General features: G+C 41.5%; 2 protein-coding genes across 4 annotated transcripts in view; both read left to right on the top strand.

Annotated features, from left to right (window-relative positions):
* Positions 1-13840, top strand: part of LOC140519182 (uncharacterized) — a 237613-nt gene that overhangs the window by 144072 nt on the left and 79701 nt on the right.
* Positions 1-13840, top strand: part of MIS18BP1 (MIS18 binding protein 1) — a 59914-nt gene that overhangs the window by 9834 nt on the left and 36240 nt on the right. Inside the window, exons 1-4 of one of the 3 annotated variants that reach the window (XM_072634695.1) lie at positions 1502-1623; positions 8077-8802; positions 12841-12990; positions 13335-13786. In XM_072634695.1, the coding sequence (XP_072490796.1) occupies positions 8208-8802; positions 12841-12990; positions 13335-13786 (1197 nt within the window). In that variant the 5' untranslated portion in view covers positions 1502-1623; positions 8077-8207. Of the gene's footprint in view, positions 1-1501; positions 1624-1866; positions 3676-8076; positions 8803-12840; positions 12991-13334; positions 13787-13840 lie in introns of those variants that run through there. The other 2 variants (XM_072634696.1, XM_072634697.1) reach the window with 2 other exon arrangements.

Raw genomic sequence — 13840 nt, 5'->3', positions numbered from 1 at the left:
ATCCTTCATTGCCAAAGAAGACCATGCCATCAAATAATGACATGACTTGCACTTGACTTTGTTTTGAGTGAGGGAGGACTGTGCAGGTCACCACCCTCACTTCTCCAGAACCATCTGAATCCAGTGACCAGATATTCATCAGGATGACTGGAGATGACCCACCAGGGGGAGGCCATTGGGGTTAAGTGACTTGCCCAAGGTCACACAGCTAGTGAGTGGCAAGTGTCTGAGGTGAGATTTGAACTCAGGTCCTCCTGGTGCTCTATCCACTGCACCACCTAGCTGCCCCATATGTATGGTTACTCCCCTGCACAAAAGCTGCAATAGAAACTCTATTTGGCATTTAAGGGTTTCTGACTGTCTGGTCACACCTTGTCTCTCCCTCTTAGAAGTATGTTCATCCTCATGCATTTATATTTCAGACAAATTGACCTGCTTTTATCTATCTACATTTCATCTCTTTTCTCTGCTGCTTGAAATGTTCTCCCTCCTTGGTTCTACCAGGCAGAATCCCTAATAAACCCTCTCCCCACCAGCGGTGCTCATCTTTCGTGGCACCACAAGAGGCTTTTCCCCATTCCTCCATCCTTGTTTCTTTTGTACATATGCATTCATACGTGTAGAAGCCACTTCTGGAGTTGTACCCCAGCACCACAGGACGTACCAGTGGGTGGGGCCAGGGGTGCCAGTCTTCAACGAAGCCCGTGCTGAAGGGCTGGTCAACAGGCCCAGTCCTATCCCTGCTCTGCACTGGCTTGATACGCGCTGTTTCATTTCATCTTCACGGCACTGTAGCAGTTATTATTAGTGCTAGAACTACTACATTTAAATGAGGGGGTAAGGGAACTTTGACGCCAAGGCCTGCGCTTGGTTACCCTTAGATCACTCAGAAGAGAATAACCCTTCCATAGCCTGCTCCCCACGCGGTATTCATTTCTTTCCACACGGCTCCGCGAATGGACGCGGAGAGCCAGCAGCCAAGCCCACAGTTACAGTAAGGGCGAGAATCCCGAGCCCACCTGCCCCACGCTGCCAGGGCCTAGAGAAGCCTCGGCAGCTTCTGCCAACACGTGACTGGCCGGCCAGCCAGCCGGGGCGGACCATCGGGCTGCGATGGGCAGCCACCCCAATACCCACAATGAAGACGATGGCGCTCAGCCCGTGAGGCCGAGGCACCCAACTCGAGGGCTTCTCCTCCACTCAACAGCCACAACTGGGGGGCACGCTTTGTTGGCGTCGGCGCGGCAGGGCCCGCTGCGGGCCTAAGCACGCACCCAGCGGGCCAGAAGCTCGGCCCAAGCTCGGCACGCAGAGCTCGGAGGTAGGCCCAGCCCGGGGATCGCTCCACGGCGTCCGACACGCTGGGGAGGAAACCGGGCCGAAGGCAACGGGCCAGCAGGACCGAGACCTCTAACTCCGCAGCCCTGGCCAGCCGACCTGCGACTGGGTCGGCCACGCCCACCCGCGGGCTTTTGTAGACGCTTGCGTCGTGACGTAATAAGGAGACGTCGGGATGCACCAATCGCGCACGGCCTGGCGTCGGCGGGAGCCCGAGTACCCACCGTTTGAAAAGCCGGTGTGCCTGTAGGTAGCTGGCGAGGAGAGGAGTCCGAGCCGAGCGGGGTGAGTGTGCGCGCCCGCGGTGCGGGCTCGGGCGGTCGCCCTGGCGGACTGCTCCGGCCCCTCCGTCTCACGCCCCCCTCCCCCAGCCTAAGCGCGGGAGCCGCGGGGCTGGGCTGGGTCCGAGCCGATCCTCTGCGGCTGGGCCCGTTCCTCTGTCGGCGCCCCTGGGAGCCGGGGGGGCGGGGCCTGTGTGTGTGCGGGGACACGGAGCGCGCTTCCCCCTCCCCACTCCTCTTCGTCTTCCGGTCTGCCCCAGGCCGTCCTCCCCTGCCAGATCATTGGCGGGCCCGGGCTGCTCCCCCGCTCCGGAGCAGCCTCCGCGCCCAGGCCCCTCAGCCTGCCTTCTGGGCACAGCCCAGCCGGCCCCGGCCTTAGGCGCAGAGGCGCCAAGGGGGGCCCGAGAGTGGCCGCTCCTCCTCCCGGGGAGCGTCGTGGCGTGGCCCGAGCGGGCACCGCGCCTGTTCATTTATTTGTTAGTCGGTTCTCTCCTGCCCTCCCTGTGGCTTGCGTGGTGAGGTAACGAATGGCGGCAGTGCTGGGCTAGGTCGGTCCTGACCCTGCTACCTACCGGCCGTAGTGTGACCTTGGGCGAGTCACTTGACTCTCCGCCCCTGCCTGTCGAAGGTCGGACTCGGACCCCGCGATTTAAAGGGCCCCCTTTTAGCATCAGCTTCCCGATTCTTGGAAGTCCCGTCCACCTTCCCTGAGCCTCCCTCCCTCCCTCCTGTTGTAGGCCCGGCATTTTCCTAGTTGCCTTTCTTCTCCAGTCAAACAGATGTGTGCAGAGAGGCGTGTGTCCGAGATAAATGGGTCATCACTGAGGGAGGGCAGACATCAGGAAGTACAGTTGGGGAAAGCTTCCTGCAGAGTCTGGGCTTAATGCAGACCAGGAAGCCAGTCGGGAAGGAGATGTCTTGCCCGTGGAACGTTGAGGACGGTGTCGCCGAGTTAGAGAGTGGGTCTGTAGGAGAGTAGGATGCGGGAAGCCTGGAAGGGTCGCGGTGTGGTCCTGGGGGCAGCGGGGAGCCGCTGGAGGTGATGGGCCTGCACTTGGGAAAGCCACTTTAGTGACCGAATAGAGAATGGATTGGAGTGGGAAGAGACTTGAGGCAGGCAGACCCACAGACCACTGAAGTAGTGTGGAAATGAGGTGGGGAAGGTCTACACCAGTGGTGGAGATGAGAAAGGAGTGAGTGTGTTTGAGAGATGTGCAGGGGGGAAATGGACAGGAGAGAGAGTGAGGAATCTAAGATGACCCCTAGGGTGTGAGCCTGAGGGACTGAGAGTGTTGCCCTCTAAAATGAAAAGGGAAAGTGGGGGAAGGGGGAGACTTGGGGAGAAAGATGCTGAGTTCTGTCTTGGACATGTTGAGTTTAAGATGTCTTTTTGACATCCAGTTTGAGATGTCTGAAAGGGAATTGTGCATAAGATTGGAGGTCAACGGAGAGTAAAGGGCAGGAGAGATGGAGTTTAATCAGTCAGTCAGTAAACATTTATAAAGATCCTGTTATGTGCCAGGCATTATGCTAAGCCCTTGGAATACAAAAGAGGCAAAAGACTGTCCCTGCCCTCAGGGAGCTCACAGTTTAACAGGGGAAACTACGGGTAAATAAATATGTACAAAGCAAGCTGTATACCAAAAACAAAAGAGGGGAAGCACTGGAATTAAGAGGGTTAGTTAGGGAAAACTTCCTGTTGAAGGTGGACTTTTAGTTGAGACTTGTAGCCAGAGGGATCAGGGAAGAGCAAATTCCAGGCATAAGAGATAGAGAAAATGCCTAGAGATGAGCTGATTGAGATCAAGTGAAGTAGTATAGAGGGAAAAGAGAAGAAGACCCAGGACAGAACCCTGTTGGACATCTATGATCTGGATTAAGATCCAGCAAAGGAGACTGAAAAGGTTAGTTAGGTAAGAGAAGAACCAGGAGAAAGTGGTATCCTGAAAACCCAGAGAGAAGAGAGTACCTAGGAGAGGGTGATCAAAGACTGCCAGAGTCCTAAAGAATAAGGATTGAGAAAAGGATATTGTATTTGGCAACTGTGAGATGACTGGTAAGTTTGAAGAGAACAATTTGTGGAATGATAAGATTGGAGGCTGCATTGTAAGGGGTTAATAAGAGTGAGATGAGAAAGTGGAAGATCATAATTTTTATAAGTGAGCAGGAAAATACCAGCTTTGACCCTTTTAATTTATCATAACTCGTTAAAAAATATTTTGTTTTAATCAGCTAAGATCTGTCTTCTCATTCTTCTACCCCAAACTTCCCCCCCATTACAAACCTAGAAAAACAAAATTGATTATAAACATGTAAAGCCAATCAAAACAAATTTCCACAATGACCATAACCTTAAAATTTTTTGTTTCATTTTGCATTCTAAGTCATTCACCTCTCTATCAGGAGGTGGATAGCATTTTTAGTCATTAGTTCTCTGGAATTGTGTTTGGTTATTACTCTGATAAGAGTTTAGCACAACATATATAATTTGTTTGTCTGTTCCTCGATTTATGAACCCCCGTTTTTTGACATCTCAAAAGGAATTCTAAATTACATCCTTAGAGTTTGTTTTGCTTAGGACTGATCCCTCCCTTAATCTTTGCTTTTTCTACCTCTCTCTTCCTTCTCTTCCCTTTTCCTTGTATTTTCCTATTGAGTGAAATGTTTTTCTATATCCAACTTTGTGTGTGTGTGTTCTTCCTCCTTTTGACCAGTTCAAGTGTCATCTTCTCCCATTCTTCCTCCTTTTTGTATAGACTTGTACTTGAGCAATCTGATTTTATAAGATCATGTTCTCTAACCTTCCTTTCCTTTACCTCCCCCCCCCCCACCCCAGTGTGTTACTCTTCCCCTTTCTTTTCATTCCTTTCCTAAGATCAAAAAGGCATAATAGAATCACTCCCAGGCCTTGTCTAATTAGACTACTTTTATGACCCTGGATGAGAAGGTTCAGAGGGGGCCCACACTTCCTCTCCTCGTCTTTGGAATCCTTGGCATCCTTGTTTAGGCTTTTATATTGTTCATGTTTACTCTTTTACGTTTCTCTTCACTCCTATGTTTGCACTTCAGAGTTTCTCCCCAGTTTTGGCCTTTTCATTGGACAGTAAGGGAAGGGAATGTGTATTTACATAGTGCCTGCTTTGGCCCAGCCACTGTGCTAAGTGCTTTACAAATATTACCTCATTTGATCCTCTCAACAACCCTGCAAATTGGTTGTGTTATTATCTCCATTTTATAGTTGAAGAAACTGAGCCAAACAGAGGTTAAGTGACTAGCCCAGGGTCACATAGCTAATAAGTGTTTGAGTTAAAATTTGAACTTGAGACTCAGTGCTCTGTGTACTATGCCACCTCATTGCTGGGAATGTTTGGAAGTCCTCTATTAAAAATCTGTTTTTCCATCTGTAGGATTATACAGAGTTTTGTTGATTAAGTTATGCTTAGCCCATATACTTTGTCTTCTAGAATGTCATTTTCTGAGTTATCCATTTCTTTATGGGAGTGGCTGCTAAAGTTGTGTGTGATCCTGACTTGGGCTCCTGGTACTTGAATTCTTTCTGTCTAACTACTCAAAGCAATTAATTTTTCTTTGACCTGGATGTTTTCACTTTGAGGTTTCTTTTAGGAGGTAACTGGTAGATTCTTTTTATTTCTATTTTGACCTCTGTTTCTAAGAGATATGGGTAGTTTTCTTTTTAAATTTCTTCAAATATGATGTCTATGCCCTTTTATTGGTCATGGCATTCAGACAGTTCAATGAGTCTTAAGTTTTTCTTCCTCAGTCTTTTTTTCCAAGTTGGTTGTTTTTGCTATGAGATACCTTACATTTTCTTCTCTTTTTTTTAGCTTTTTAACTTTGTTTTAGTATTTCTTGTTGCCTCATTAGCTCCTCCTTGGTTCTGATTTACAGGGAGTTGTTGCTTGGGTAAAGTTTTGTATTTCTTGTGCCAAGCTGTTAATTATCTTTCCAATTCTTTCTTTCATAGCTTTCATTTTTTTCTTCATTTCATTTATTAAAAAAACAAACAAACAAAAAACTTTAAACCTCTTACTTCATCTCTTCCAGGAATTCTAGTTGAATTTGTGCACAAGCTGTATTTTTCTCTGTGGTGTTGCTTGTACATGTGTTAGAGTCATTCTTCTTTCCTAGATTTGGGTCTTGAGTGTCCCTGCCACAGTAATAGGTCATTATGGTGGGGTTCTTTTTTTGTTTGTCCACTCTTCCAGCCTGCTTCCTGACATGTTTTCAGAGGTAGGTTCTGCTGCACTTGTTGAAAGGAGGTCTGTGCTGGTCCAGCTTTCTTGGTGAGGAAAGTGTTTTATTCCAGCATCTCAGGGGCAGGTTGAGGATCTGCAAGCTTTCAGTGCTCCCAGAGTGGTCTGATTCAGGGCAAAGTGTGATTGTTTGTCCCCTGATCTGAGAGCTCTGCAAATCCTTCACCTGGATTTGGTTCTTTACAAGAGTAGATGCTTCTGAATTCTACCCCTCTCAGATAGCTGGCTAGTTCTGTTAGTTGGAAGAGGCAGAAATGTATTTTGTTCTGTGATTCCTTCCTTAGTTATACCTGTGGAGGCTGGGCTAGATGTTTTAAGTGAGATGTTGCTCTGCTGTTCGTTTCTAAACTTCTTCCTTTCTCTTTACATGGCTTAGGGTCTTCCTAACCAGGAACACTAATCCCCTTTCTCAGTCTACTCTGGATCTGTCACTTGGAACAGGTTATCGGGTAGTAAAGCTGCCAGTTGGCAATTGTCTCCACCTCTGTGGCCCTGAATAGGGCTGAGGGGTACCCAGATTTACTTACACTTTAAGACTTTATGTACATTTTTATATTGCAGAGCAAATATAGGACTAGTGAGCCAGATAGTAAGCTAAAATTAATGTCTTTTGAGATCATAAGATTATGATTTATAGCTGGAAGTGACTGTAGGAGCCATCTAATCCAACTGCAGCCTTTTAGAAATGAGAAAGCTGAGGCTCAGAGCAGTTAAATGACCAAGCCATTAAATGACCATGGTCAAACAGTTAGTGTTAGAGGAGGAAATCAAATGTGTATGTTCCTGACTCCAAGTCCAGTACTTCATCCATAACTACACCACGCTTTTCATTTCATCATTTCTTTCATTCATAACTTATTCAGTACTAACTTATTTGTGCATTCTTTGGAATGTAGTTTAGATTTTTTTTTTTTTAGACTTAAAATCTGGCTGGTTTAAACATTAGTGTTGCCAAATTGGAGTTTTTTGGTGTATATTGTAAATGATCCATGATTTCCTTGTGTCGAGTACTTTCTTTAACAGTGTAAGGTTTTAGGAAAGGAAAAGATAGGACAGGGCAGGAAAAGAAAGGAAACTAGCCAATAAAACCCAAGTCAACTGGGCATCATTTGGCCATACAAATTTACCTTCCTTTGGAGAAGGAAGGGGAGGGGGAGGCAGACAGGAGAGGAGGAGCTGTGTTACCCAGCTAGCTTGGTCCCCATTCAGCCAGCTGTGTATACTCACAGGATTGTGCTTGTCCTTTGTTGCTGAAGAAGACTATGCCATCGTAGATGATGATGACATGACTTGTACTTGACTTAGTTTTGAGTGAGCTGTGCAAGGTCACCAGCCTCACTTCTCCTCCAGAGCCATCTAAATCTAGTGACCAGATATTCATCAGGATGACTGGAGATGACCCAGGGTGTACTGGACGATCTTGGGTGCTTTAAACTGAGGTCTCTGCAGGTACTCTCTTAGGGTGAGGTAATGCCCATTCATTGAAATTTAATCAATTTTAACAGAAATACATATAACAGATGTTGAGCAAAAGGAGCAGAACCAGGAGAACTTTGTAACAACCACAGTGTGTGACGTTTTTTTCTGACAGACTTAGTACTTCATTGCAATGCAAGAACTTAAAAAATTCCCAATGATCTCTTAAGGTAAAATACCTACCACATCCAGAAAAAGAACTATGGAATTCGATCGCGGAATGTAGCAGATCATTTTCTTTTGTATTATGTTTTGACTTGTTTTATGATTTCTCCCATTTATTTTAATTCTTCTATGCAACATGACTAAGGTGAAAATGTATTCAATAGGAATGTATGTGTAGAAATAAAATTGTGTGGTGTCAGGAAGCGGAGGGAGGAAGGGGACAAAAATCTAAGTTATATGGAAGTGATTGTAGAACACTGAAAACAAAATGAAAAATTAAAAAAAAAGAAATGGGTATAAGACTTCATGGAAATGATGAGTGGCTAAGGTGATAATATGTTTACTTTCTGAATATCTTTATCTGTCTAGGCTTTGTTTAGCTATTAAAGACCTGCCATTAAAAATTGGATTCCCCCCCAAGACAAAACTATATGAATACTGATGTTCAAATAAGTTTGGCATACATGATGAATCAACACACTCTTTTAATCAGTGAAAAGTATTCTTAATATTATGAATAAGAGTTTAAATTTTTCTTTCAGATAAAACCTTGAAGAAAATTGAAGTTTTCTTGAATTCTAGTTTCCCCGTTTTCCCTTGAAGTTTCACTGTGAACAGTTATTTTTAAATAAATTTTCTGTTAAAGGACTTTTTTTGGCACTGTCTTATCAAGATGATTACATCATGTCCACAAAGTCCAGAAACTCCAAAGTTTTCATTGAATTCTCTTAGAAGAGGAAATGCACCGATTAATGCAGTTCTTTCAAAAAATATACCTTCAGAAACTCTTACACCTTTAAAAGACTTAGTGAAATATAAGAACAATAATTTAAATGACAACAACAATACAGATAACCTTGAGGAGCACTTGAGCCCCAAAACAGAACATTGTAATAATGAAATCAGTTCACTTCGATCAACAATAATAGCTGGTTATCTTGACTCTGACAATTTTTCGGATGGCTCTGATGAAAAAGCTAATGAACATGAAGAAACATTTTTTCCAAAGGAGGAAATTTTCAAAAGAAATAAAACTTTTGACATTGTAGCCCAAGACTCTCCTGCAAAAATATTTCAAAGAATGAAAGCAAGGTCACTAGAAGCAACACAAAGGCAGTCACTTAAAGACACTATATCGTTGGACTTACAGAGAAGTCAAAGAGATGTGATCTTGAGTCCTGTTTCACCGCATAAAAGCAGATTGGATAAGACTTTTATTTCTGGCTTTCCTGATTTTCACAAAGTTTCAGATGATCATTCATTTTCAGGTTAGTCTTATTATTTAGGGTATTGCTAATTATTTTAAAGTAGAAATTAGATAATTGCAGAACCAGTTAAAGGATAAGATGGTATATGTATTGATACATTTTTGTGGCAAGGATGTATTGTGATCTAGAAATAAATACCCAAATCTTGACTTGCATATGATTTTGGGTAGACAGTAGAAGTTTCAAAGGGAATTCTTTAGTCAGTCAATAAGCATTTATTAAGTACTTACTATGTGTGGATCAGGCACTGTACTAAGTGCTGGGGATACAAAAAGAAGCAAAAGACAATCTTTGCCCTCCAGGAGTTTAATAGTCTAAAGGAAGAGACAACCAACAAACAAATATGTATAAACAAGCTGTATACAGGAGACATAGGAAATAATTAACAGAGGCAAAGCACTAGAAGTAAGAGGGGTTAGGGAAGGCTTCCTGTAGAAGGTGGGATTTTATCCAGGCGGTAAAGGAAGCCAGAAGGCAGAGATGAGGAAGGGATGATGGAGGATAGCCAAAGAAAATGCCCAGAGCGGAAGATGCCTTGTTCAAGGAACAACAAAAGGAGGTCATTGTCTCTGGATTCCAGAATGTGTGTTATGTTTTAGGTATAAGAAGACTAGAAAGGGGGGGAAAGTAGGTTATTAAAAATTTTGAATACCAGAGAGTTTTATATTTGATACTGGAGGCAATAGGGAGCCATGGGAGTTTATTGTGTGGGGATGGTAAGGGGAAGGTGGGGATAGACAAATCTTTCTGAGAGAGGTTAAAAGTTGAGAGACCAAGTAGTACTTTAGAATGGACTACTTCCTTTCTCTCCCTACTTTCACTCAGGTAACCTGAGAAGAGACACAAATGAACATTTCTTTTGGGCATTGGGCCTGTAGAGAAAGAGAGAAGTACTTGCATTGCAACAGAATTGATTCAGTTAGTTGCTGAATTCCTGCCCATTTCTAGCTGAGTGGAACTGAAAACAAACAAATTTGTCTTTATAACAAAATATCATTGCAAAATTTTTTGGTATCATCATTATTATTATTATTAAGTCTCAGTCATTGGTTCCACTAGGAATAGTATATTCAGTATAACAAATTTTTAGTAGAATAAGTATTCTTCGGTTTGTTATATTGACTTTCAACATCTGTGGTACTAAGTATCTTTTGTGTATCTAGAATAAGGCCTAAAGTTTCTCTGATAAAAACTTTATTTCTCAAATATATAGAGAACTGAGTCAAATTTATAGAAATAAGAGCCATTCCTCAATTTATAAATGGTCAGAGGATATGAACAGCCAAAGCTATCTATGTTGACATGAAAAAATGCTCTAAAACACTGTTGATTAGAGAAATACAAATTAAAACAACTGTGTTACCACCACACACCTATCAGATTGACTAATAAATATGACAGAAAAGGAAAATGACAAATGTTGGAGAGGATATGGGAAAATTAAAACACTAATGCCCTATTGGTGAAGTTGTATACTGATTCCACCATTCTGGAAAACAATTTGGAACTTCCCAAAGGGTTATAAAACCACGCATACCCATTGACCATACAATACCATTACTAGGTCTGTATCCCAAAGAGATAAAAAATGAAAAGGAACTATGGATACAAAAATATTCATAGCAGCTGTTTTTGTGGTGGCAAAAAGTTGGAAATTGAGAGGATGCCCATCATTTGGGGAATGGCTAAACAAGATCTGGTATATGAATATAATGGAATGTTATTGTGTAATAAGAAACGATGAGCAAACAGATTTCAGAAAAACCTAAAAAGACTTGTATGAACTGATGCAAAGTGAAATGAGCAGAACCAGGAGAACATTGTACACAGTAACAGCGATATTTTATAATGATCTACTGTGAATAACAACTATTCTTAGCAATATAATAATGCAAGAAAAATCTGAAGGACTTATGATGAAAGGTGCTAATACCTTCTCCAGAGAAAGAACTGGTAGAGACTGATTGTGGATTGAAGATACTTTTTTCTTTGCTTTCTTTTTCTTTCTTTTTCTTGTTTTTTTTTTTTTATCTGTCTTTTCTTTCACAGTATGACTTAGTGGAAATATGTTTTGCATGACTACATATGTATAGCCTATGTCAAACTGCCTTCTCAATGAGGGGTGGAGGGGAAGGAGGGAGAGAGAGAATTTGGAACTCAGTTTTTAAAAAGTGTTAAAATTGTTCTTACATGTAATTGGGAAGAATTTTTTTTTTTTAAAGAGTAGGGCCTAAACCATCATGAAATTTTTTTATAGTCTTGAAACCCATCTGTATTGGTTTTCCTAATGGGAAGTTTAAATCATAGTGTGGTTTATAACGTTAGTGTGGTTAATAGCCAGTTTATTTCAAGGAATCCCAGAAGCCTTTTGTCTTGTACAGTATTTTTAAAAATTATTCATTGTCTAAACCTCCTTCAATACCTAGGAGAATAAGATCCTCAGAAGCAGAATAAGAAATAGTCTATGTGGATTTTGGAAAACTCAGCATAATTTTTTCTTGGGAACATTGTGCTGATGTGGAAGTTTGATATCTTACTTGACATTTAAGAGTAGTATTTGATAGTAATAGCTTTATCTTTAAAAGTTTGTAAAGTGATGATGAAAAACTTGAATGAAGAGTTGGGAGCTTGTTAGGGAAAAAAGTACTTGGAAATTAAGATGGAAGTCAATATTGAGGGAAGACAGAATACAGTTTAGGTAGATTCAGAACTGATTGAACAAGCAGGTTAATCGGTAATAGCTTAATGAGAGGTTTGAAGAATGGTCTCTAAGGTAGAGTCTCTGTTATTGCTTCTGCTGTTTATTTTTATGAGTGGCTTGGATGAGGCATAAATGGCAGAAGTTTCTAAATAAGCTAGAACAGGCCCCTGAAACCTGTGGCACCCCAAAGGATTTCAGGCAGTCTGAGAAAAATGTAGAAGAAAACATCCCCAGGTTGTGCAGGCCTGAACTAGAACAAAGTGCTAAATCTAACATATTAGACTAAATGAAATAGAAATGTAAATTCATGTACCTGAAGTTTAAAGAGTCAGTGCCACAAGTACAAGATGGAGGAAGAGGTAGGCAAATTCAGATGGAAAAAAATCTGGGAGTTTTAATGGACTCAGTGTGAATCTGCAGCGTAGCTCAATAGTCAAAAAATGCCAGTGCAATCTTACTCACCCTTAAGAGAAGGATATTCAAGAAGGATGAATGTGAGAGTGTTTCTGTTCTGGTTAGACCAGGTCTGGTGGTTTAGGTTTATTTCTACCTGTCTGTTTAGAAAGTTCCACTGATAAGCTGAAGTCTAAACAGAGGAAGGTGGGTGGCATGATTAATGGCCTGGAGTAGTACATCCTGTAACAGAAATGTTTATCTTAGAAAAGTGGAGACTTGGTGGAGCAGGCTGCTTCAAGCCGTTAAAAGACTGTTCTGTGGAAAGAAGATTAGATTTATTTTGTTTCAGCCTAGAAAACAGAATTAGTTGTGATGAGTAAAATTACGTAGAAGGAGAGTTGAACTTGATGGAAGGAGAAACTTCAAGATATTTAGAGCTAACTAAAAGTGGAACCTGCTGTTATAGGTGGCAGTAGTGGATTTCTTTCACTAAAGGTCTTCAGGCAAAAGCTGGATGGCCATTTGTCACATCTTTTGTACAGAAGTTGTTTCTTAGGTATACATTGGATTAGGTGGATCTTGAAATCTCTCTCAACCCATGAAACTCTTTGGAAAAGTCTTGTCACTGTATTTACTTGATTTTTGATGTCAGAGAGTTGGTGACAAAGGTAGAAATAGAATTCATATCTCCGGAATTCCAGACTGGTGTTCTATTGTACTATACTACCAATTTCATATATGTAGATTTAAAAAAAAAAAATCCACCTTCATCGTGAGTGGTATGATCAAATGGCCTTAGGATGGAGAATGTAAGTGGAGTGTTGTACATGTTAGAAAATACCTAAATAAATATTCTATATTTCTGTGATGAAGCCTATTTAATCATTAAATGTTTGTTTTCTGAATAAATTTGTTTTCTTTACCTTCACTGACTTCTGCAGGTAAACCTTTTATTTCTTCAGGAAGAATAGCCTCTTCCCTATCCAGGGAGGCTGCTCTGATAAATTTCCAGAGTAAATTTTTCCTTCCAGTGAAACAAAAGATCCCACATCAGCAAGAAAACCTGTCTTGTCATCACAATTTAACTTATGGTAAGTTCTTTGTTCTTACACAATTTCTTTGATGAATGATGTTAGTTCAGTATCTGTGTGAACTAAAACTTTATCTAACATATAGGAAAATCATTATTTCTCCTTTCTTCCTTTTTGTCCATATAAAAGCAGGTTATTATGCCTTTACCATTAAAAAAACAAGTGATGAATTAGAAAAGTTGGAGTCCTAAGACTTAAGTGGGAAGGCTTAGAGGAAAGTATTAGGTAGAAGAAGAACCTGGGTGTTTTAAATGCTTGTATTTGAAACTTTAAGCATTTTTTGCTTATACTTTATAGCCTTATAACTTCCTAACAAATATAACAATTCGAATGGTTTTCTGCAGACATTACAACTTCGAAGGAAAGACATGAAAACATTTCAACTTCAGTAATTTTGAGTGAAGCATTAGCCAGTTCTGCCAGGCTCATTCAGGATGATGAAAACAGAGTTACAAGAGTTGAATTCAGCCTTTCTGATACCCTTATTTTGGAAAACATCGATGCTGATGATGAAAGATCTCAAAGTCCTAATATTAATGATATCAGAACTGACTGTGTTCCTGCTAACACTGGCAGACGATTACCAAAAAGTGACAGTAAGGTGCCTACAAAAGCGTTATTAGAACAGGAAATGAGTGAAGAAAATGAAAAAAAAATCTCTAAGACTACCCAACAGGGTTCTACGTCAGATATGTTCAAAGTTTTGACTACAGCTTCTAAAGCTCGCATAGTAGCGCCGGAGAAAAAAGTTCCTAAGATTTCCACCAATAAAAATGCATTCACTTCCCAAAAAAAGGTAGGAACATTTCTTAAGCTTTTGCTTTTCTAATTATTTGTAACATTAATTGGA

This window comes from Notamacropus eugenii, chromosome 1 (genome assembly GCF_028372415.1).
Source record: "Notamacropus eugenii isolate mMacEug1 chromosome 1, mMacEug1.pri_v2, whole genome shotgun sequence".
Classification (NCBI taxonomy): Eukaryota; Metazoa; Chordata; class Mammalia; order Diprotodontia; family Macropodidae; genus Notamacropus; species Notamacropus eugenii.
The sequence above is the reverse complement of the archived record's forward strand: the minus strand, read 5'-3'. Positions and strand labels throughout refer to the sequence as shown.